The sequence below is a fragment of the Bufo bufo genome, chromosome 5 (genome assembly GCF_905171765.1).
Source record: "Bufo bufo chromosome 5, aBufBuf1.1, whole genome shotgun sequence".
NCBI lineage: Eukaryota > Metazoa > Chordata > Amphibia > Anura > Bufonidae > Bufo > Bufo bufo.
Window position 1 is genome coordinate 209,711,429 of NC_053393.1, and position 26,829 is coordinate 209,738,257.

Sequence of the window (26,829 nt, forward strand, 5' to 3'; positions counted from 1 at the left end):
ACTTTTTAATTTTCCACAAAATTAATATTTTAATAAACTGAAGAACCAACCAGTTCTACTCATGGCTGAGATGGTAGGAGGGCTAATATGAATGTGGTATTTAGGTGATTGTATACTAGCAATAAAGCCCATTGTGCCCCCTAATTACCTTTAGAATGCAGCATTCCAAAAGGGGAAATCTTCTCTGGTCATGAAGCCCCAAAACACCCTTAGCCATGAAAAGGTTAAGCTGATTGACCAGTGAAGAAACTGGCAAAAAGTAGGACTTCAAGTGTATCTATGATTTTCACTTTTCAGTACATCTTTTTTTCTAGGAAGGTTTATATTACAATACAAATATTTAGTATTTTTAGTTTGACTGTCATAAAATTCTACTGTAATTAGAAATTCAGCTAGATCCTAAATCATCGTATTACTATGACTGTATAATCAAGATATGACATATCAGAAAATTACATGCATTCCTTTTCAAACTTAGTGAGAATTGTTACGTTTACATTCAAATTTTGTTTTACAGAATTTGTACCAAAACAGGTTCCTCGGCCTGGCTGCCATGGCTTCTCCATCGAGGAACTCTCAAAACAGACGGCGGTGCAAAGAGCCGCTAAGGTACAGTTACAATCCTGACCAATTTCACAATATGGATATCAGGAACAGTCCGCATGAAGGAGTAACTTTGCCACGGTCTACAAGTGACACTGATCTGGTAACATCAGATAGTCGGTCAACTCTAATGGTCAGCAGCTCCTATTACGCCATCGGACACTCGCAGGATCTGGTTATATATTGGGATATAAAGGAGGAAGTGGATGCTGGAGATTGGATTGGCATGTATTTAATTGGTAAGTGTTTAATTTGTGAATTTGTTTAAATTATTTTGTTTTGCCACTGCTTACTACTTGTATATGGAAGGGGCTTATAACGATTGTATTTTTCATCAAACAATAATGCTTTAGCATCTTTTCCAAAAGCTCTGCATTACACTGTTCCTGTTATTTCCCCTAGATGTGTATTAAGAAATTGGCAACTAGATTTTAGCAGTTGGGGGTAGGGGGAACTCTGACCTTGTCCTATCACTGCTGACAGCGTCAACTCTTTTCACAAGGGGAATGGTAACTTCCAGCAATGTTATTTCACGTAGTTGCCAACAGTCCAAGATTTTCAGAGACTGTCCCTTATTTTCAGAAAGTCCCTACAAATTTTGACTGAGCATAGGCCATCAATAGTAAAGAAGTGAACAACCCTTTAAATTCATAAAGTATATCATGATCCAAATTTCTTGAGCTGCATGTACATTGCAGTGTCATTGTTGTGCATGTGAAATTACAACAGCAAACTCTTCATTCTACTGATCAGTAGTGGTCCATAGGGCACAGACATCCAAAATTATATGTCCTAAAATGCCTCCTTGACAGAAGATGTTTATCCCAGTAATGACTCTTAAGAATGATAAAGTTGGGGCACTTACTTGTCAAATTGAGAAAATCCTTGTTCCCGTTTCCAGCTGAGTTTTCATTTAAATCAATCTGAGTTAGAAACCTATAAGTAAGAACCCTCCATAGTACTGTCTAAAGGCCCCCATGTGCATTAGAGTATTGTTGGCCTGAACCCATCAAAAATGGTTGGTTCGGTGGAAGGTTTAAAGTGTATAGAGAACTCTCGGCTCTCACCAATGGATGATGTCAAGAGAAGGATCTGGCAAACTGAATATTTTCCCCCAATCCTTTTGCTCTCCTGGAGGATAAGTTGCTGCTAGCAGTTTCTGTAAATGGCTTTCTCGTCCCTCCCCATTAAATACACATATATGCCCGGCCGAACATGTACATGTATGAGGGTGTAGTGAGGGTGTTAGGAGAGATAGCTATGAATGTGTATGGCCTCTTTAAGATCATGACAGGACTTTTTGTAGTCAGTTTTGCTTCAAGTTTGCTTTGAGGAAGCTGCATCAAACTTATCTAAAGGCACGCATTGTTTAACAAATTTGCTGCAGCTTTAGACCTACGGTAACATTTGTGAAGTGGCGGCTGCTAGCTACCGCTAGTCTGCTTTCCTCACTCCACAGACCGGACCTGCCTCCTCCTGCCTTGCTACAGGCGGACCTGGCTGTCAGACTTACAATGTAGCCCTATTTAAAATAAATGTATAACTACCTTAAAGGGAACCTGTCACCAGTTTTATGGTGTCCTAACTAAGGGCAACATAAATAAGTGACTGATTCTCCTAGCAAAATGCTGGGTCACTTTCTTTAATTGACCCAGTCAATCTGCCAACATCTTGTATTGAAAAGCTCCAGCTGATAATGATGAGTCATGAATATTCATGAGCTCCTGACTCTCTCCGCCTACCTGCTGCTGATTGACAGTTATTTTCCATATGAATCAGCAGCAGGTGGGCAGGGGAGTGGCTATAGCTGTTAATTAAATATATGCTGGACTCAATGACGTCACGCTGGACTCAAATCAGCTCATTAGCATGCGGCATCTTTGTGTGTATATTATGAGGTAACCATCTGTCACACCAGTAAGTGAATACATCTAAGGCACTTTTTAGTAGTTAATGATTGTATATAATTAGATTATAATCAAATATCCACATGACAGGTTCCCTTTAAATACTTAAAATACTGGAAATATGGCCAGAGTAACTGCTGATTCTGTAAATTTATTTCTCATGTATTCTTTTTTTTGTATTGTACGACGCTTGAACACAAATAAGTATAATGTAGGTTAATTAATGTTGTTTTAATTATATGGCCCTTTTACGCAGAAGTTAAAATACTATCATTTGCATTACTCACAGTAATAAAGAACATTTGCTATGGGAAAATCATATGCCTACTCAGCTGTGCCACTCGGAACATATAATTGTGAACGGTTAACAGGGTTTGCTCCAACGGCTGCATTTCTAGAGGTCGTTTGATAGAGTTGAAACTAATTTCATGGCTGTGAGTTCAGCCAAGGACATAAAACACGACTTTTCACCACTGTCATCACGCAACTTTAGCCCAACATACATTAATTCAGTTTTATTATGGCTATGTGACAGGAAATCAAATGAAATGTGAAAAAAGTCAAGAGTCCCCTTCACTTATGTCCGACATGGTTCAGAATACACCAGGGGGAAAATGAAGCTACAACTGATGCCATTGTTTTCTATGGGATCGTTCACATACATCCAGCGCATCATTTCTGATGCCGAATGTCAAATGGCACCAGACAGAAAAATGTTGCATGCTACGTTTTTCTGTCCAGCACTATCAGTGTATGAATGTCAGACCTGGATACTAAGTGCGCGACATATCAGTTGTGTCCAAAGGTAAAAACTGCCTGATGTACATGTATGTACACTTAGCCTAATACTGTAAGTACTGAACAAATACGTTTCTTTGATACCATTTTTTGGTATATTGATTACTACATATAATTGTTGAGGTTTCTATAAATGCTGAAGTTAAAAAAGTGCATATATGGTGAAAATGGTTAATATATTTGATACTTACATCAATAGTACTGAACAGTACTTCAGAAGTACCGAACAGTGCAGTACTGAAATTTATGAGAATAAGTTAAATGACTCAACACTTTTTTTAAATTTAGGTGACATTGTACATGTCATCGTTCATACTCTTAAGTAGCAATAGTCTGAGGATTAGTGTAAAGACTCGATTATGACTAAGAGCCCCTGAAGAGGCTTGAAACACATAATTTGCTTGCTTCAACAAACTTTGCTTTTACAGAATATTGTGGCGCTGGAAGTTTTTTGGGACATAGTCTAATGGCTCGTCCACACATAACAGGTTTGCTGAGGGCTTTCCTCCTCGATTTGTAAATGGAAAATCTGAGAAATGTAGAAATTCTCCAGGATTTTGCTGAGCCATATAACAACATCCACATATTGCCCTGACAAGGACATAGCACAGCATTTACATTAACCATATCTGAATGATCATGAGTTCTCTGTATATTCACATCATTATATACGGTATGCTGATGATGAAAATCTTCTATATACAGATATCTGCAGATCAGGGAAATTTTATATCTTTATGATTTTTTAGACCATTTAGATGTATCAAAACTCTTTTATTTACAAGTACATTTTAAAGTAATGATCAAACAGATGCGTATTGGCATGGAGAGTTATTGACCTCAGAGGTGTACGGCATGAGGCTGTTAAGGCCTGTGACTGGCAGCGGGGATCACAGGAGTAGATCAGCATGTGATCAGTCAAAAGGGTTAAAGAACTGTCCCCATGATATCATTCAGTAACATCTTTGCATTATGCAGTCCCTCTGTTATTCCTCCTAAAAGTTTAGGTGTAAATTGACAACTAAGTATTATTATTATTTATTATTAAAGCGCCATTCATTCTATAGCGAGGTACATATGAAAAGGGGTATACATACATAATACAGTCAATCGTACTAAGTATGAACAAGACGAGTTACAAACTGGTACAGAAGGAGAGAGGGTCCTGCCCGTGATGGCTTACAATCTACATGGTATGGGAGAAGGACACAGTGTGAGCACTGATAGGACAGTCCCCAACTGGTAACACTGAGATGTCAATTCATAAATGTCAAGGAGAAATAACAGAGGAACAACAAAATGCAAAGTGCAAATTATTTCCAGAGGAATACATGTGCAGCGGGCCCTCGTGGGAGCCAGTATGAATGATGGGAGTGGTAGTGCGAATGGAAGTTGTAGTGGTCACGGTGTCCTACCTCAGGCCGTCGCTCTCTGGGGTCCATTGCAGTGAAAATGATGGAGTAATATGTAGTGTGGTGCAATATATGATGAGACCGGTTTTGATACAACAGATCCACATTACTTTACTGAAGCTGGTCAGCAGGTGACCCACACAAGCACTATTCATATGCAATGCAGGCTTTACAGTGTATATTTCCCAAAGGTTGTATATGGAGGCTAGCTTCTCTCTCTCTCAATCAGACTGGTCAATGTCTCCTTTCTCCGACCTAAGGGGATGCACTTTCTCTATTATCAGATATAGTATATGATATCCCCAGTATCCTCAGAGGAATACAGGTTCTGAACAGGGGCGCCTTCCTGTCCTTTGGTTATGGTGGACAGCTTGTAGCTTATAGCATCCCGGCCACATGCAGAGGAGGCTATAGCCAGATTGACAGCGATTACCTTCCTTGCCAAAGTAGTCCACGACCCCTTTTTGGCGGCTAAACCGTCTGTAGATTTTCTCCCTTCTAAGGACTGATACAGTACATAAACTGCTTGTAGTCTGTAGGGGAATGGACTATCCCTACAGGATCTGCTTCTTGCTGCTTTGAGGTGTTCACCCCTCAGCAGTCAGACAGAGATTCCAGAATCTTCCTCCTAGAGAGGAGCCAGCCCTGACTAGCCTCATGGGACCTCCCACTCCCTTATGGGATTTGTGGTACATGCATATAATACATGAAATACAATGATATTAACACTTTTAGTGCTTTGCAATGTATTTCAGAACACTGCACAAGTATTTATTATATAGGATGGTGACAGGTCCCTAGATATGGCTAAATGTATAGCTGATATGGACATTTATTGTGCTTTTTGACCCTGAATTAGAACAAAGTTCCTGGTTAATGCGCGTGTAAACCTACTATTGGTATGAGATTGCATAGCTCCTTATCAGCGCCCAAAACTTCAAGTTATTGATAAGGACAGCTGTCTTTAAACTGTTATTCTTTTACAGTGTATTTTTTCTCCATACTTTACATTACTCTCTGACTTTCCGTAGATGAGGTGTTGTCAGAAAACTTTCTGGATTATAAGAACCGTGGAGTAAATGGCTCTCACAGAGGACAAATAGTCTGGAAGATTGATGCCAGCTCATACTTTGTGGAACGTAAGTAGACCAGAATGTAGTGGTATTATATTACATTGGTTTGCCTTCAGAATTCTAACTGTGAGGACTATGAAAAGAATGCAGATATTTTGTAATGGTTTTTTACAAGGCTTCAATATAATATATATAATATAAAATAGGGGCGGAATGGGGACTTAAAGTGGCCCTGGAGAAAAAAAAACTTAAAATGGCCCCATGACAGAAAGTGGGGAAACACATATAGGGGGGCAAGGGGGTCAGCAATACCATAGCACAAAATACCATCCCAACAGAACGAAATACCACAGTGCAGCACAATATACTGCCTCAAAAGCTGTCCCTGTGTGGTGGCCATCAATAGCTGCCATTTTCTCTAATTAAGATATGGAGCAGGAGACTTAGGAGGTGAGATGCGGACCACAGCAGCTGAATTCAGGAGGGCATGTGCTGTCACAAGAGGCAGAGAGAAGGGTATGGGCAGCCCCCTGGGCATCGGCCCACTGGGAATTTTCCCTGTAGAGTCCCTTTCACCAGTCCACCCCATGGCGCCATTATTTAATTGTTAATTATTTAATTATTAATTGTACTGAGGTTGGATAGAGTGTTTGATAATGGAGAACCCACTGGGTATCCAAATAGTTTTTGACTTATTTTCTAAATTAGTTTGGTTAGCTACTAAAAATTAGCAATGTACATCTGATACTCTTAAAGGATCTTGCACAAATCAATGTTTGTCTTTACATCATAGTGTGGTTTTAGTACCAGACATGTGACATCTCTCAACCTATATGGGGAATATACTGTCCCTGATTAGTTTTTCTTATTTTTGTACATTAGCAGACCAAGGGTTTTTCCCATCATATAAAGGGATGAAATATGACACCCGCCAGCCTTCCTCTTCTACTCACCGGTCGGCCCAGCTGCAGGAGTAGCTCTCTATTTCTCCTACATAGGCTTTGGACTGCTCCTTGCCGGCAATGCCTTTCACTGGCTGTAGGTTGTATGCTCCCTCCAGTTCTTAAAGGGCAAGTGCACATGCACCCTAATCTTCCGCAGGCAATGGCTGACTACCTTGGGGAACTTAAAGGGGTTGTCCCACGAAAAATATTGTACAGTTTTAAAACCAGCACCTGGATCTGAATATTTTTGTAATTGCATGTAATTAAAAACTTAGCATAGCCAGTGAGCTATTCAATAAAATGTATTTGTATAGCGCCTCCTGCTGTTTGTTCTTTTTTTAATTTCTTTGACCTGCTCACTGAAAAGGCCGCACATGCTCAGTTTCATCCTTCAATGGCCTCCTGAGCTGTGATAGGGAGAGCTGAGACACGCCCCCTGAGCTCCCGCTGAAAAGACACTCCCTTTGAGCTGCCAGCTTGATATCAATCTAGCAGAGCAATGAACGGGGAGATCTCTGGATCCATGTGAGGTACAGTACAGGGCTGGTTCTAGCTTTGTTAGAAAGAGACTGTCATGTTCTATATGATGTCTGATATTCATTTTTGTACATTAGTCATGGGATAACCCCTTTAACCACCTCAGCCCCCAGTGCTTAAACACCCTGAAAGACCAGGCCACTTTTTACACTTCTGACCTACACTACTTTCACCGTTTATTGCTCGGTCATGCAACTTACCACCCAAATGAATTTTACCTCCTTTTCTTCTCACTAATAGAGCTTTCATTTGGTGGTATTTCATTGCTGCTGACATTTTTACATTTTTTGTTATTAATCGAAATTTAACGATTTTTTTGCAAAAAAATGACATTTTTCACTTTCAGTTGTAAAATTTTGCAAAAAAAACGACATCCATATATAAATTTTGCTCTAAATTTATTGTTCTACATGTCTTTGATTAAAAAAAAATGTTTGGGTAAAAAAAAATGGTTTGGGTAAAAGTTATAGCGTTTACAAACTATGGTACAAAAATGTGAATTTCCGCTTTTTGAAGCAGCTCTGACTTTCTGAGCACCTGTCATGTTTCCTGAGGTTCTACAATGGCCAGACAGTACAAACACCCCACAAATGACCCCATTTCGGAAAATACACACCCTAAGGTATTCGCTGATGGGCATAGTGAGTTCATAGAACTTTTTATTTTTTGTCACAAGTTAGCGGAAAATGATGATTTTTTTCTTTTTTTTTTTTTTTCTTACAAAGTCTCATATTCCACTAACTTGTGACAAAAAATAAAAACTTCCATGAACTCACTATGCCCATCAGCGAATACCCTGGGGTCTCTTCTTTCCAAAATGGGGTCACTTGTGGGGTAGTTATACTGCCCTGGCATTCTAGGGGCCCAAATGTGTGGTAAGGAGTTTGAAATCAAATTCTGTAAAAAATGACGAGTGAAATCCGAAAGGTGCTCTTTGGAATGTGGGCCCCTTTGCCCACCTAGGCTGCAAAAAAGTGTCACACATCTGGTATCTCCGTATTCAGTAGAAGTTGGGGAATGTGTTTTGGGGTGTCTTTTTACATATACCCATGCTGGGTGAGATAAATATCTTGGTCAAATGCCAACTTTGTATAAAAAAATGGGAAAAGTTGTCTTTTGCCAAGATATTTCTCTCACCCAGCATGGGTATATGTAAAATGACACCCCAAAACACATTCCCCACCTTCTCCTGAGTACGGAGATACCAGATGTGTGACACTTTTTTGCAGCCTAGGTGGGCAAAGGGGCCCATATGCCAAAGAGCACCTTTCGGATTTCACTCGTCATTTTTTACAGAATTTGATTTCAAACTCCTTACCACACATTTGGGCCCCTAGAATGCCAGGGCAGTATAACTACCCCACAAGTGACCCCATTTTGGAAAGAAGAGACCCCAGGGTATTCGCTGATGGGCATAGTGAGTTCATGGAAGTTTTTATTTTTTGTCACAAGTTAGTGGAATATGAGACTTTGTATGAAAAAAAAAATAAAATAAAAAAATCATCATTTTCCACTAACTTGTGACAAAAAATAAAAAATTCTAGGAACTCGCCATGCCCCTCACGGAATACCTTGGGGTGTCTTCTTTCCAAAATGGGGTCACTTGTGGGGTAGTTATACTGCCCTGGCATTTTCCAGGGGCCCTAATGTGTGGTAAGTAGGTAAATGACCAGTGAAATCCGAAAGGTGCTCTTTGGAATGTGGGCCCCTTTGCCCACCTAGGCTGCAAAAAAGTGTCACACATCTGGTATCGCCGTATTCAGGAGACGTTGGGGAATGTGTTTTGGGGTGTCTTTTTACATATACCCATGCTGGGTGAGATAAATATCTTGGTCAAATGCCAACTTTGTATAAAAAAATGGGAAAAGTTGTCTTTTGCCAAGATATTTCTCTCACCCAGCATGGGTATATGTAAAATGACACCCCAAAACACATTCCCCACCGTCTCCTGAGTACGGAGATACCAGATGTGTGACACTTTTTTGCAGCCTAGGTGGGCAAAGGGGCCCATATTCCAAAGAGCACCTTTCGGATTTCACTCGTCATTTTTTACAGAATTTGATTTCAAACTCCTTACCACACATTTGGGCCCCTAGAATGCCAGGGCAGTATAACTACCCCACAAGTGACCCCATTTTGGAAAGAAGAGACCCCAGGGTATTCGCTGATGGGCATAGTGAGTTCATGGAAGTTTTTATTTTTTGTCACAAGTTAGTGGAATATGAGACTTTGTATGAAAAAAAAATTTAAAAAAAATCATCATTTTCCACTAACTTGTGACAAAAAATAAAAAATTCTAGGAACTCGCCATGCCCCTCACGGAATACCTTGGGGTGTCTTCTTTCCAAAATGGGGTCACTTGTGGGGTAGTTATACTGCCCTGGCATTTTCCAGGGGCCCTAATGTGTGGTAAGTAGGTAAATGACCAGTGAAATCCGAAAGGTGCTCTTTGGAATGTGGGCCCCTTTGCCCACCTAGGCTGCAAAAAAGTGTCACACATCTGGTATCGCCGTATTCAGGAGACGTTGGGGAATGTGTTTTGGGGTGTCTTTTTACATATACCCATGCTGGGTGAGAGAAATATCTTGGCAAAAGACAACTTTTTCCATTTTTTTATACAAAGTTGGCATTTGACCAAGATATTTATCTCACCCAGCATGGGTATATGTAAAATGACACCCCAAAACACATTGCCCAACTTCTCCTGAGTACGGCGATACCAGATGTGTGACACTTTTTTGCAGCCTAGATGCGCAAAGGGGCCCAAATTCCTTTTAGGAGGGCATTTTTAGACATTTGGATACCAGACTTCTTCTCACGCTTTGGGGCCCCTAGAATGCCAGGGCAGTATAAATACCCCACATGTGACCCCATTTTGGAAAGAAGACACCCCAAGGTATTCAATGAGGGGCATGGCGAGTTCATAGAAAATTTTTTTTTTTGGCACAAGTTAGCGGAAATTGATATTTTTTATTTTTTTCTCACAAAGTCTCCCGTTCCGCTAACTTGGGACAAAAATTTCAATCTTTCATGGACTCAATATGCCCCTCACGGAATACCTGGGGGTGTCTTCTTTCCGAAATGGGGTCACATGTGGGGTATTTATACTGCCCTGGCATTCTAGGGGCCCTAAAGCGTGAGAAGAAGTCTGGAATATAAATGTCTAAAAAATTTTACGCATTTGGATTCCGTGAGGGGTATGGTGAGTTCATGTGAGATTTTATTTTTTGTCACAAGTTAGTGGAATATGTGACTTTGTAAGAAAAAAAAAAAAATTCCGCTAACTTGGGCCAAAAAAAAGACTGAATGCAGCCTTACAGAGGGGGGGGGGATCAATGACAGGGGGGTGATCAATGACAGGGGGGGTGATCAATGACAGGGGGGTGATCAGGGAGTCTATATGGGGTGATCACCCAACTGTCATTGATCACCCCCCTGTAAGGCTGCATTCAGACGTCCGTATGATTTTTACGGATCCGATCAGTCTATCAGTGGATCCGTAAAAATCATGCGGACATCTGAATGGAGCTTTACAGGGGGGTGATCAATGACAGAGGGGTAATCAATGACAGGGGGGTGATCAGGGAGTCTATATGGGGTGATCACCACAGTCATTGATCACTCCCCTGTAAGGCTGCATTCAGACGTCCGTATGATTTTTACGGATCCGATCAGTCTATCAGTGGATCCGTAAAAATCATGCGGACATCTGAATGGAGCTTTACAGGGGGGTGATCAATGACAGAGGGGTAATCAATGACAGGGGGGTGATCAGGGAGTCTATATGGGGTGATCACCTCCGTCATTGATCACTCCCCTGTAAGGCTGCATTCAGACGTCCGTATGATTTTTACGGATCCGATCAGTCTATCAGTGGATCCGTAAAAATCATGCGGACATCTGAATGGAGCTTTACAGGGGGGTGATCAATGACAGAGGGGTAATCAATGACAGGGGGGTGATCAGGGAGTCTATATGGGGTGATCACCACAGTCATTGATCACTCCCCTGTAAGGCTGCATTCAGACGTCCGTATGATTTTTACGGATCCGATCAGTCTATCAGTGGATCCGTAAAAATCATGCGGACATCTGAATGGAGCTTTACAGGGGGGTGATCAATGACAGGGGGGTAATCAATGACAGGGGGGTGATCAGGGAGTCTATATGGGGTGATCACCACAGTCATTGATCACTCCCCTGTAAGGCTCCATTCAGACGTCCGTATGATTTTTACGGATCCGATCAGTCTATCAGTGGATCCGTAAAAATCATGCGGACATCTGAATGGAGCTTTACAGGGGGGTGATCAATGACAGAGGGGTAATCAATGACAGGGGGGTGATCAGGGAGTCTATATGGGGTGATAACCACAGTCATTGATCACTCCCCTGTAAGGCTCCATTCAGACGTCCGTATGATTTTTACGGATCCGATCAGTCTATCAGTGGATCCGTAAAAATCATGCGGACATCTGAATGGAGCTTTACAGGGGGGTGATCAATGACAGGGGGGTAATCAATGACAGGGGGGTGATCAGGGAGTCTATATGGGGTGATCACCACAGTCATTGATCACTCCCCTGTAAGGCTGCATTCAGACGTCCGTATGATTTTTACGGATCCGATCAGTCTATCAGTGGATCCGTAAAAATCATGCGGACATCTGAATGGAGCTTTACAGGGGGGTGATCAATGACAGGGGGGTGATCAGGGAGTCTATATGGGGTGATCACCTCCGTCATTGATCACTCCCCTGTAAGGCTGCATTCAGACGTCCGTATGATTTTTACGGATCCGATCAGTCTATCAGTGGATCCGTAAAAATCATGCGGACATCTGAATGGAGCTTTACAGGGGGGTGATCAATGACAGGGGGGTAATCAATGACAGGGGGGTGATCAGGGAGTCTATATGGGGTGATCAGGGGTGATCAAGGGCTAATAAGGGGTTAATAAGTGACGGGGGGGGGGGTGTAGTGTAGTGGTGCTTGGTGCAACATATTACTGAGCTGCCTGTGTCCTCTGGTGGTCGATCCAAACAAAGGGGACCACCAGAGGACCAGGTAGCAGGTATATTAGACGCTGTTATCAAAACAGCGTCTAATATACCTGTTAGGGGTTAAAAAAATCACATCTCCAGCCTGCCAGCGAACGATCGCCGCTGGCAGGCTGGAGATCCACTCGCTTACCTTCCGATCCTGTGAACGCGCGCGCCTGTGTGCGCGCGTTCACAGGAAATCTCGCGTCTCGCGAGCGGACGCACCGGCGCGTCCACCCAGAACAACAGGACCGCCGCAAAGACGCAATCCTGCGTACGGCGGTCCTGAGGAGGTTAAGGCACCTTCCTCTGTGGGAAGGTACCTGAACAATATGTTCTCAAGTATTTTGCTTGTGTCCTGCAGAGGTAAGCTGTTTTTTCATTCATCTGCCCATATACTGACTTTTGGTTCCTTCCCAACTTTGATCCTTCACTGCCTGATCTCTATTCTGACCCAGAGCTGCCTGCTCTCTATATCGTTGTACACTAAATATACAGTTGAAACCAGAAGTTTACATAGACTATATAAAAAGACACATATGCATGTTTTTCTTAATATCTGACATGAAATCAAAATAAACCTTTCCTGTTTTTGGTCAATTAGGATTACCAAAATTATTATTATTTGCCAAATGCCAGAATAATGAGAGAGAGAGAGAGCGACAGAATGTTTTAAGGCATTTTTATTATTTTCTGCAATGTCAAAAGTTTACATACACTAAGATTACTATGCCTTTAAACAATTCTTGACTGCCAATATGATGATGTCATGTGTTTGGAAGCTTCTGGTAGGTTTGTTGACAACATATGAGTTAATTAGAGACACACCTGTGGATGTATTTAAATGCACACCTGAAACACACTGCTTCCTTGTGTAGCATCATGGGAAAGTCTAAAGAAAACAGCCAAGATATCAGGAAGAGAATTGTGAGCTTGCACAAGTCTGGCTCAACCTTGGGTGCAATTTCAACATACCTGAAGGTGCCTCGTTCATCTGTACAAACAATTATACGGAAGTACAAACAAGATGGGAATGTCCAGCCATCATACCGCTCAGGAAGGAGACGGGTTCTGTGTCCCAGAGATGAACGTGCTTTGGTCCGACATGTGCATATCAACCCAAGAACAAAAGCAAAAGACTTTGTGAAGATGATGGCAGAAGCTGCTAAGATTGTGTCAATATCCACAGTGAAACAAGTACTGTATCAACATGGGCTGAAAGGCCACACTGCCAGGAAGAAGCCATTACTCCAAAAGAAACATAAAAAAGCCAGATTAATGTTTGCAAATGCACACAGGAACAAAGACCAACATTTTTGGAGACATGTCCTGTGGACTGACAAAACTAAAATTTAACTTTTTGGCCATAATTACCATCGTTACGTTTGGAGGAAAAAGGGAGAAGCTTGGAAGCCTAAGAACACCATCCCAACTGTGAAACACGGGGGTGGCAGCATCATGTTGTGGGGTTGTTCTGCTGCAGGAGGGACTGGTGCACTTCACAAAATAGATGACATCATGAGGAAAGAAGATTATGTGGAAATACTGAAGCAACATCTCAAGACATCAGCCAGGAAGTTAAAGCTTTGGCGGAAATGGGTCTTCCAAATGGACAATCACCCGAAGCATACTGCCAAACTGGTTACAAAGTGGCTTAAGGATAACAGTCAATGTTTTGGAGTGGCCATTAGTGATGAGCGGGAGGTGCCATATTCGATTTCGCGATATTTCGCGAATATTCGCATGAATATTCGTGTTATATTCGTCGAAATCGAATATTCGAAATTATTCCAATTATTGCGAATAATATGCGATTTTTTTTTTTTCGCATATTGCGAATATTTATCTTGATAGTATAAGGCAACGTTCCTATGCTAATTGACTATGGCTAGGCTAATATGTGTATTTTACGAAATTTCGTAATATTGCTCTAACTTCGTCTTTTAGAATATTACGAATATTCTAAAAGACGAAGTTAGAGCAATATTAAGAACATTTGCAAAAGTCGAAATTGCGATGCGAGTAATATAACACGAAATAGTCGCATGAAGATTTCAACTTAGCACTGCTATACTCCATATTCTAGCCTAATATGGAATATAGCAGTGCTAACTTAGCACAGCTATATTCCATATTAGGCTAGAATATGGAATATAGCAGTGCTAAGTTGAAATCTTCATGCGACTATTTCGTGTTATATTACTCGCATCGCAATTCCGACTATTGCGAAATTTCGTAAAATACACATATAGATTAGATTGTAATTTAGCTAATATGGAATATAGCAGTAAGTTGAAAACGCCACTGACTGGAGCAGCCAGGAAGCCAAGAATCCAAAGGACAGGTAAGAACAACTTTAGGGAAGTGGGAAAGAAAAAAATATAATAATAAAAAAAAAAAGAATATTCGATTTCGCGAATATATAGAACGATATTCTAAATATTCGCGAAATCTCGAAATTGCGATATTCGAGAAAAAAAATCGCAATTCGAATATTCGCGCTCAACACTAGTGGCCATCACAAAGCCCTGATCTCAATCCTATTGAAAATGTATGGGCAAAGCTGAAAAGGCAGGTGCGAGCTAGGCAACCAACAAACATGGCTCAGTTACATCAGTTTTGTCAGGAGGAATGGGCCCAAATTCCGACCAACTATTGTGAGAAGCTTGTGGAAGGATATCCAAAATGTTTGACCCAAGTCATACAGTTTAAAGGCAATGGTACAAAATATTAATGAAATGTATGTAAACCTTTGACTTTGCAGAAAGTAATAAAAATGCCTTAAAACATTCTCTCTGTCTCTCTCATTATTCTGGCATTTGGCAAATAATAATAATTATGGTAATCCTAACTGACCAAAAATGTTTATTCTGATTTCATGTCAGATATTGAGATATAAAGATAAGGGAGTGAGCACTCACACCATCTGGACCATAGGGAATAATTAATATTTAATAAATGGTAAACAGTTTATCACATCAACATTCAAATCCAATAAAATTACATAAAATAGTGGATGGTACCAACATAAAATACACTGACGAATGGTAATTGTGCAAACCTTGCGTAATTGGTATTCAAAGCTGACACTTTGCACCGCGTAGAATTGTATGGTAACAAAACCAATCTAAATAGTGGTGATACCGCAGACCGCAGTCGGCAGCTCTAATGTCCCAGTGAGAAGTTCATATAACTCCGGATTATTACTCAAGTGTCCACGTACATAGAGATGTCTCTCAATATGGCAGTCTCTCCACAATTGATCCAATATAACCACACAGGGCTATAGATAATAGGTGCACAGTTCAGGTTCCTACCTTATCCCAAGTTGTACCAAATTGTTCCACGCTGGGCCGTCCTACCACGAGCAGCGAGTGATGCCGGCTGCTTCGGCGTCTCACGTCACAGATCTCGGGTTGCTGACGTCACGATATCGCGGGAACACAAAATTCGGCTGATATGGATGATAGATCGTTATTGGAACCTGTAGTTAACTCCTGTGTCCTAGAAATGTATTAATGGGATTCCTTATCGCATGGCCATGCAATGTATTTCATCAGAATCCAGTGGGTTAGGTGGGCGCTTCTCTTCCAGTCACCAGACGCGTTTCGGGGCGTCTACACCCCTTCGGGTGTAGACGCCCCGAAACGCGTCTGGTGACTGGAAGAGAAGCGCCCACCTAACCCTTCGGGTGTAGACGCCCCGAAACGCGTCTGGTGACTGGAAGAGAAGCGCCCACCTAACCCACTGGATTCTGATGAAATACATTGCATGGCCATGCGATAAGGAATCCCATTAATACATTTCTAGGACACAGGAGTTAACTACAGGTTCCAATAACGATCTATCATCCATATCAGCCGAATTTTGTGTTCCCGCGATATCGTGACGTCAGCAACCCGAGATCTGTGACGTGAGACGCCGAAGCAGCCGGCATCACTCGCTGCTCGTGGTAGGACGGCCCAGCGTGGAACAATTTGGTACAACTTGGGATAAGGTAGGAACCTGAACTGTGCACCTATTATCTATAGCCCTGTGTGGTTATATTGGATCAATTGTGGAGAGACTGCCATATTGAGAGACATCTCTATGTACGTGGACACTTGAGTAATAATCCGGAGTTATATGAACTTCTCACTGGGACATTAAAGCTGCCGACTGCGGTCTGCGGTATCACCACTATTTAGATTGGTTTTGTTACCATACAATTCTACGCGGTGCAAAGTGTCAGCTTTGAATACCAATTACGCAAGGTTTGCACAATTACCATTCGTCAGTGTATTTTATGTTGGTACCATCCACTATTTTATGTAATTTTATTGGATTTGAATGTTGATGTGATATACTGTTTACCATTTATTAAATATTAATTATTCCCTATGGTCCAGATGGTGTGAGTGCTCACTCCCTTATCTTTCTATTGTTCACTAATTTTTTGGGTTCGGGCACCCAAGTTGTGAGTTAGTAGCACCTGCCCATAATCACCTGAGTGTGAGCCAACCACCAATTTATTAGATATTGAGATATATCTATTGATATATCTTTTTATATACTGTATGTAAACTTCTGGTTTCAACTGTAACAATATATTATCACTACAAGTGATAATATGAATGAAGCATATTCATAGTCGCTGGTGCACATCCATAAAACTAGCATGCAGAAAGCAAACAAAAAAGGGTATCGCAGCACAACATCTTACATACAAACAATAAAACTGTTTTACTGTTTGTATGTTAGATGTTGTGCTGCCATACCCTTTTTTTGTTTGCTTTCTACAATATATTATCAATCAGATTAGAGTTGGAATAGAGCCAAGGTAACATCAATGGTGTTCAGTAAAGTGTTCCAACAAAGGAGACATCGATTAAGTGCTGTCCCCTATGGTCATTCATTAGAAGATATTAGTCTGACGTTTACTGTGCTGATGAATATTCCTAAATATATGGTAATGCACTACAAACATAAACATAATTAATAACAAACAATAAATATTAAATAGTAGACAGATAAATCAATACCTAGAACTAATGGATTATTGATAGTATGGCTAATATTTTATCATCAGTCCTTTCCAATGGGTAGTGCATTAATTTACGCTGGGCCCCTTCCACATATGTGGAATTATATACATAAACAAGTGTGAAACAACTGAAAATATGTCATATTCTAGGTTCTTCAAAGTAGCCACCTTTTGCTTTGAATACTGCTTTGCACACTCTTGGCATTCTCTTGATGAGCTTCAAGAGGTAGTCACCTGAATGGTCTTCCAACAGTCTTGAAGGAGTTCCCAGAGATGCTTAGCACTTGTTGGCCCTTTTGCCTTCACTCTGCGGTCCAGCTCACCCCAAACCATCTCGATTGGGTTCAGGTCCGGTGACTGTGGAGGCCAGGTCATCTGGCGCAGCACCCCATCATTCTCCTTCATGGTCAAATAGCCCTTACTTTCAAAGTTTTCCCAATTTTTCGGCTGACTGACTGACCTTCATTTCTTAAAGTAATGATGGCCACTCGTTTTTCTTTACTTAGCTGCTTTTTTCTTGCCATAATACAAATTCTAACAGTCTATTCAGTAGGACTATCAACTGTGTATCCACCTGACTTCTCCTCAACGCCACTGATGGTCCCAACCCCATTTATAAGGCAAGAAATCCCACTTATTAAACCTGACAGAGCACACCTGTGAAGTGAAAACCATTTCAGGGGACTACCTCTTGAAGCTCATCAAGAGAATGCCAAGAGTGTGCAAAGCAGTAATCAAAGCAAAAGGTTGCTACTTTGAAGAACCTAGAATATGACATATTTTCAGTTGTTTCACACTTGTTTGTTATGTATATAATTCCACATGTGTTAATTCATAGTTTTGATGCCTTCAGTGTGAATCTACAATTTTCATAGTCATGAAAATAAAGAAAACTCTTTGAATGAGAAGGTGTGTCCAAACTTTTGGTCTGTACTGTATATCAAGAGTAATCAAATAGTTCACAAGTTGCAGATGGATTTTTAGATCCCAAGTTGCAGGTGGATTTGTAGTATATATTTCTCATACTGCCGTGATATTAGTCTTCACATTTGTCACTATTATTATATCCAGTGCACTACTACTCCTTATGTGTATACAAATATTCCTTTTAGAGAATAAAATTAAAGAGGTGCCCTGTTGCGCCTTACTGGCCTGTTGGCCCTTGTGAAGTGGGTAGTATGGAGTCTCTGTATGGATAAGTCCTTCAGAGTTCTGTATTCCATACACGGTATAGTAGATCTTACATGCTGCGGGTCTGCAGCGTTCACTTGTGTATTGTGAGTCTCGCCAGCTGAAAGTGGAGCCGCACCGGTTTCTCGCCACGTGCGGCATCCTGTTTGCCCCCTGACATCTCAGGTCTATGTTGGTCCTCATTTACTGGTGTCTCCTTGAATCTCACAGTTTGTTGCCGAATTGTTGTGATGCCGGAAACCTTAGGTACATGGCTTCTGCATACAAGACACAAAGGTATCTTCAAAATAATATCAGTACTGGATATATTATAATGCTCCAAGGGCTTTGGCCAACCTCTTAGTGTTTAAACTCACTCATTTGCATATAAATGAAAATGCAGATATCTCTGCAGCTGTTCAACATAGAGACAAAAGAAAGGTATCATTTGAATCTGCATGATCAACCCTACCAGGAGGCAGTATACATGGTTTGATAGGATTGAGCATGCTAACAGATGCTCTTTAAACAACTGGGTTATCTGGAGGTGTGATACCCTAATTAAAGACGCCTGTGTGGGTTGCTATGTAGTGTCTATGTGCTAGTGCCAATAAATACTCTGGAGTAGAGAAACATTTTTTTATATTTGCATGCAGAGGAATTTGACTTTGTCAGAGGCTCCATTAGGGGCTTCCATTGCTGATTCCATTAAAAAAGCAGGACAAAATATGCTGTTCTATTTTGTCCGGTAAAGTTTTGGCTCTCTAATAAAAATCCAAAGGACCCCATCACAGACAGTGGAGTCTGTTGACTGCCGCAGGTTTTTTATCGAATGACAGATTTGGCACTGCAATTTTTTATTTTTTATTTTTTATTTTTTCTCGCTAGAATAGAATGAAGAGAATGGAAAAAATGATGCCAATGTGAATGTATCTTATCTTGGTCAAAAATCTATGGGGGAAATTTATTATTCCCCTTATGCCGTTTAGTGACATAAAAAATTTGCTAATCCACCACATTTGCAACTTTTCAATGGAATTGCAACTTTTCTAATTTTATACTGTCCTCACCAATTTAACAAAAATGGGTGTGACGAGGGTGGGGTGTGACGAGGGTGGGGTGTCGGCGGGGCCATCAATCCTGACTCATTCATCATTATTTAGGCCAGATGTACAGACCGCCAGACAAGGCATGTCATTTATGGCAGTGCAGGCTCCGTCAACACTGACATAGTGTTCATTTAAAGGAGTCCTACCAGAAAAATATATCAAAGGGTCTTTGAATTGAAAAATATGAAAGGGATCTGATCTCTTTATGTTACAGACTTAAAGCCTGAGACTTAACTCCTGAGAGATCCTGAAGATATTTCTGATTTAAACAGCAAATACATCAATGTCTCCAAAATTGTACATTTTCTTTTCTTTAAAAGAGGACTTTTCAGCTCTTGCAAAATGTCTGTATTTGTAACCTCTAATGTAACAATTCTGGACTGGAGTTACTTTTCTTAGGACTCTACATTGAGTGATTCTTCTGTAAATCCTTCTGGAAATGTATGAATACAGTGGCGTAGCTATAGGGGTTGCAGCGATCGCAGTTGTGACCGGGCCTCTAAGCCAGGGGGGCCCAGATGCAGAGTATCTTTTAAAGGGAATACTAGTGAGGGCGTCCATAGTGGAAGCGCTCACTAGTATGCAGGAGGAGGAGGCGGGGGGTGAAGCGCTGTGAGTGCTGTACTTACCCCTCCTCCTGCTTACTCTTCTCAGGTCCAGCGCTGCTGTGACCTGGCTGCCTGCAGCGCCAGGACGTACAGAGCACACTCTGACCTGATGCTGCAGGAGGTCAGGTGACTGTGCAGCGTGAGACCTGAGAAGAGAACCAGGATATGGAGAGTGGCGGCAGGAGACAGGACTGGTAAGTTATTATTTTACAGTCTGATCTGAGGTCTGATATGGAGGTCTTATTGGGGGTCTGGAGAGGTTTAATGGGGGGTCTGGAGGTCTTACTGGGGGTCTGAGGTGGTCTGACTGGGGGTCTGGAGAGGTCTCATAGGGGGTCTGGAGGTCTGGAGAGGTCTAATGGGGGTTCTGAAGGTCTCATTGGTGGTCTGGAGTGGTCTCACTGGGGTGGTCTGGAGTGGTCTGACTGGGAGGTCTGGAGGTCTGACTGGGGGTCTGGAAAGGTCTAATGGGGGGTCTAAAGGTCTGACTGGGGGTCTGGAGAGGTCTAATGGAGGTCTGAAGGTCTGACTGGGGGTCAGGAGAGGTCTAATGGGGGGGTCCAAAGGTCTGACTGGGGGTCTGGAGAGGTCTAATGGAGGTCTGGAGGTCTGACTGGGGGTCTGGAGAGGTCTAATGGGAGTATAGACATCTGATTGGGGGTCTGGAGAGGTCTAATGGGGGTCTGGAGGTCTGACTGGAGGTCTGGAGAGGTGTAATGTGGGTATAGACGTCTGATTGGGGGTCTGGAGAGGTCAAATGGGGGTATAGACGTCTGATGTAATGTAATGTTTTCCAAGTATGTCTTTTAGGGGTTGTCCGCTTTTTTTTTTGTATGAGCGCTGCCTTCTCTGCTCTGTTTACCTGCTCATCACTGCAAATGCTATGGCAAGCAGGTGAACAGAGCAGAGAAAGCAGCTCTCATATGAGCGCAGCCCTCTCTTCAAACAGCTGATCGGCGGGGGTGCTGGGGGACCCTGCAGATCTGATATTGATGACCTATCCTGAGGATAGGTCATCAGTAGTAAAAAGAGGACAACCCCTTAAACAGTAGGACTGGAGGAAAGTGGTTAGGTTGAGAATTTGGCATGGGGGGGGGGGCGTTTCAATTTTTGCCTCGGGCGGCAGAAAAGCTAGGTGCACCAGCGCTGAGTGAAGGGGGGGCCCAAGCTGAACTCTTGCATCAGGGCCCATGAGCCTTTAGCTACACCCCTGTATGAATACATTGACAACTGGTTCATGTCTATACGATACACCTACAGAGTCACATACTATCAGCGCAATTGTGTATATGGCCACAGCCCATTATCCAGGGGAATAGTCACACCCAATTGTCAGTTCATTGATACATTTCCATACATTTCCAGGGAGAAATAAAAGAATGGCACAATGAACAGTTCTAAGCAAAGATGTTCCAGAATTGTTATTTTTGAAGGGGTGCAAGTATTAAGTCCTGGCATGTAGCTTTTAAAGGGGTTATCCCACTTAGCAGTTTCATACTTACCTGCTGCCACCGCGCGTTCACTTCCTGGATTCTGGCTGGGGGCGGGCTTCATCTTGATTGAAGTCTTCTCCCGCCGGGCCGCGCGCTGGACTGAACGCGCACGCTGCCGCGCATGCGCAATGTGACTTTTTTCTGGCCAGTATAGTACAGAGCCGGCGTGCGCGTTCGCAGCTCTGTACTATTCTGGCCGGGAAGAAGTCACCGTCGCGCATGCGCGGCAGTGTGCGCGTTCAGGACAGCGAGTGGCCCGGCCGGGAGAAAAGAAGAAGTCTTCTGGGCAAGCGCGACCATCGGGATTTTGCGGAAGAGCGGTGGTCGTAACCAGGGGAGACCGAGTCACAACAATAAGGTAAGTGGGGATGAATTTTCTCCTAATCGGTGGGAATTTGTTAATAAAGTATATTTACAAAAATGATCACTGTCAAATCATTAACAGATTTAACAGTGATCATTATGATGGGATAACCCCTTTAAGTCACCATTGGTACAATTTTTCTTTTAAATACTTTGGCATACAATCGTGTTTCTTTCTATTTTATAATATACATATATATATATAGTTTCCAAAGATGAGGCAGCACTCCAATAGACGTAAAAAGTGGATCCTTTATTCCCCTCTGTGCAACGTTTCAACCGTCTCAATGCGGTCTTTCTCAAGCATAACAAAATGGTGTCATCAGGGGGTATATATACCCACAATACATTGCAAATAATAAATGTGACAATTATACAATCTTAAGACAATATAGCATAAACAGTACATTACATAGTGTAAAAAACCCCACATGTTGTATAGCCAAGTGATCTATATTGCATAATATTTATCATAGTACAATATAGTGTACAAACACATTTGATCATTCTGATAACAATCAGATAAGTTAATTGACCAATATCCAATTCATCAAAAAAGTGTAACATCACCTGTGCATATAAATAAGTGCATATAGTTTAAAAACAAACTCACACCGGATCGTATGGGTCGGCGCGCCAAACTTCCGCGTCCTCACCGTCAAAGTGCGCATGTCCAAAGTCACTGCCGCGTCACCAGAAAGACGCCCCAAGCCGAGGAGCCAGGCGCCATCACCATGGAAACGTGTAAACACATGACCAGAGCGATAGACCCGTGACTCCTCAGGAGGGCGCGCCGGGTAGATCCACGCCCACAAGGCCGGACCCGCGTCGCCAGGCAACAGTGAAACACTGCTCCCCCGGCACCAGCAGTCACGCAATGTGCATCGCGGTCCACCCACAGGTCACATGACAGGTACAGGCACCCGGGCACAAAAACGGCAGAAGAGGGGGAAATAACAGACGAGAGGAGAGAAAAGGGACACTGGCATCGCAAAAATGAGCTATGTGGGTAGAAGGACCAAAAAAGGTCACTGTAATTTGTATATATATATAAACCAGAGTGAACGTGGCTTGCATAAAGTATATCAGCACTGGAAAGAATAACCTGTGCCATACTTCCATAATAGGACAACAGGCCGGGGACCAAAAGGTCCCGCCGTTGTCACGGCAGAAACCCCGGTCCATGGAGGGCAAGGGATCAGAGACACGTCCATGCCACAGGTCCCAAACCCAAACACCGACCCTTCAGTCCAAGATAAGATAAACAGACCACCACTCCAGGTAGACAACATGATTATAGTAAACCCACACATTACATAGCAAAGCCAATATAGATGCGTCCAGGGATCTCTCCCATCATCATAATCCCAACATGGAGAAGCAGAAGAAGGCGCATACCGTCCGCAAAAAACCACCAGCGGAGCACCAATGATCTAAAGAAAGAAAAAGAGTAAAATATAAGCAATAAGACAGAGAACTATACATCTGTATGTAACAAATTGGTTATATATTAAATGACACCAATATAGAATTCACATACACCAGGACATGACATAAAGAGGGACAACAGGGAATAGCAAAAGGCCCCATCCTATACTACACTCCACTTAAAATCAACATTGAGACCATGAGGTCTCAGTGTGTTGAGACGATGGATCCATCTAAGCTCACGTTGTTTGAGAGCCAATGTCCTGTCTCCTCCCCTTCTAGACAGAGTAATGTGGTCCACTAACATAAATTTCAAATCCTTCTCCCTGTGATTGGCCTCGACAAAGTGTTTAGGCACGGGCAGATCTTTTCTTTTTTGTCTGATGGAAAAACGATGATTGTTCAAACGTGCCTTCATGTCACAAGTGGTCTCCCCAACATAGAGGAGGCCACAAGGACAGGAGAGCACGTAGATCACATATGAACTATTGCATGTCAAGAAATGTCCAATCCCATACTGGGTCCCCGTAATAGGATGAGTAAACTTCTCCCCCTTGGTCATATAAGCGCAATTGACGCAGCCAAGGCAGGGATAGGAACCCACCCTACGAGGGCCAATATGAGACTGTACTAAAGTCTTGGCAGGAATGTCCGCTCGGACCAGCTTGTCCCGGAAGTTGGCAGGACGTCTGTAGGAAAGCAGAGGTGGCACTGTCAAAGGCATAACATTAGAAAAATTGCTCTTAAGTATTGCCCAATGCTTACGGACAATCTGAGCAATCTGAACACTTTGTTCCGAATAGGTTGATATAAAAGGTATCCTCTCAACTTTATTTTGTGTAGCACCTAGAGATATCTGTGGATCTTTCACTTTATTAAGGTGTTTGTTGATCACCCGAGTAGGGTAACCACGTTCCCTAAACTTGTGCATCATCTGAGAGAAACGAGTCGGGAGTAAATCTGGATCCTGCACCACCCTCTTAACCCTGAGTAGTTGACTGTAGGGTACAGAATTAATGATAGATCTTGGGTGACAGCTGCCATAATGCAGCAATGTATTACAATCGGTGGGCTTCGTGAAGATGTCAGTGGATAAATGGTCACCCACTATGGTAACTGTCATGTCTAGAAATTGGACATGTGAACTCGAGTGTACAAGGGTAAACCTGATATTTGGGTCCATACGGTTCAAAAAATCATGAAAGCTCCCGAGAGAGAGAGAGTCACCAGACCAGATGAGGAAGACGTCATCTATGTATCGCCACCACCCCAGCACATGGCTGAAGTGGTGGGACACATAGATAAGGTCCTCCTCGAGGGCCGCCATGAAGACATTGGCATAAGTCGGTGCCACATTAGACCCCATGGCGGTCCCTCGTAACTGGAGATAGAAGCTATCCATGAAAAGAAAATAGTTGTTCCTCAAAATCAAATCCAATAGCTGGACAAAAAAATCCTGACAAGATAGTGAATAGTTGCTGCCAGATAGCTGTCTCCGAACCGCAGCCAACCCCCTGTCATGGTCAATGGAGGTATATAGGCTAGTGACATCAAAAGATGCCAGGAGACAACCATCTGGCAGCACAATGTCAGAGATCCTGTCCAAAAAGTCGCCAGTGTCCCTAATGTAGGACCTGGCGCTTATCGCATAGTGTCGAAGTACTCGATCTAAGAAAATTGAGATGTTAGAGAAAATGGATCCGGTGCCCGCAACAATGGGGCGACCTGGTGGGTCCAACAATGACTTGTGAATTTTGGGAAGAACATATATGACTGGTGTGCGTGGCTGAGATACAGTTAGGAAGGAATGGAGCTCACCATCAATAATGTCCCGACTCAAAGCTGTGTCAAGGACACCCTTGATGCGTCTAACTATATCAAACCTAGGATCCCCAGTTAATACCCTGTATACACTCGAATCGCCCAACTGTCTTCTAATCTCCTGAATGTATTTGGGGGTGTCCATGACAACAACCGCACCACCCTTATCCGCCGGTTTGATGGTGAGGCTGCTGTCACGGCACAAACCCTCCAAAGTGACCATCTCAGAAGTAGTCATGTTAGGATGTTTAAGGGGCACATTGGTAACCTTATCACGTAGGGCGGCTATATCAATGGAGACAGCCTTCCTAAATGTGTCCAATGCAGATGAATTATTATGAGGTGAAAAATCACTCCTATTAAAAAGCCCAAAAGCTTTAAGTCTCAATTCAGTGTCAATAGATCCTACAGTCGACTGCTCCACTGGAGGGCGACCTGCAAACCATACCTTAAGTTCGATGTTCCTGTATAGGCGCTGCAGGTCGACCTCCAAGTGGAACCAGTCAACCTTGGTAGATGGACAAAATGAAAGGCCCCTGGACAGTACATTAATTTGCACATCAGATAAAGGTACAGAAGAAATATTTACCACAGTAGAAACATTACTATTCATCATAGGGCCTGATTCCCCTTTCTGCGCAGTGCCATAGGTTTGGTCACTTTTGGAGACCTGGGATTTCCGCCATCTGTGGTGTCTTCTGCCACCCCATCTGGTTCTCTGACTGTCACAGGGCCTATCCCTAAAAAAGACTTAGTAGATACCGGATTGTTGGTGGCCACTGGCCCAGGCTGTCCCGACTGGAGGTGTTTTTTGTTATTCGGACGGTGTGGAGGAAACTGTCTCTGAGGTGTATCGTTTTGCCATGTATAGATTTTGCCTTTAGCATAATCATCGGCGTCCCGCTGCCATTTCTTCCTTTTAGTTGACTCCTGATCCTTGATGAATTTGGACAAGTGTTCCATGCAGTTATCATTATATTTAAGAAATTCATCTGGTCCCAACATCGCCTCCAAAGCGATCTTAGTCTGGTCCTGCCGTGTTCTGCTGTCAGCCAGTTCCTGTTGCAAATACTCTAAATTCAAAAGAATAATATCATATGCATATTTATTTGATATTTGAGTAAATTTCTGTGCATATGAAGAGTCACTAGGAAAGAGATTTGGTTTAAGCTGTGACCGAATCCCCCTAGGAATTCTGTGCTCCATGAAATATTGACCGAGGGTCATCATATGAACGTCAGTGGACACTATTTTCTTGGCATCTGCCTCGAAGTTTCTTTTCAGGTCAATTAAAGTGGGTGTAGACAGAAATGCAAGCTCACTCACCAAACCCTGTAGAATCCTCTCCTCATCAGCCCTGGTGTACGTGAAGACGTCAGGGGTATCCATAGCGTAAAAAGGGTGAACAAATGAATAACGGTGCAAGCTGGAAAAGTCCAATATAGACAGAAACCAAAAACAAAGCTCAGCAGCACAAGACCAAAAACAGTGGATGCAAGTCC

General features: G+C 42.5%; 1 protein-coding gene across 1 annotated transcript in view; it reads left to right on the plus strand.

The window, feature by feature from the left end:
• Positions 1-514: 514 nt before the first annotated feature.
• The window catches only part of HECW1 (HECT, C2 and WW domain containing E3 ubiquitin protein ligase 1), a 213,578-nt gene continuing 187,263 nt past the window's right edge, over positions 515-26,829 (plus strand). The window contains exons 1-2 of the mRNA XM_040432459.1: positions 515-842; positions 5,752-5,859. Of these exons, the coding sequence (XP_040288393.1) occupies positions 554-842; positions 5,752-5,859 (397 nt within the window). The 5' untranslated portion in view covers positions 515-553. The remainder of the gene's footprint in view (positions 843-5,751; positions 5,860-26,829) is intronic.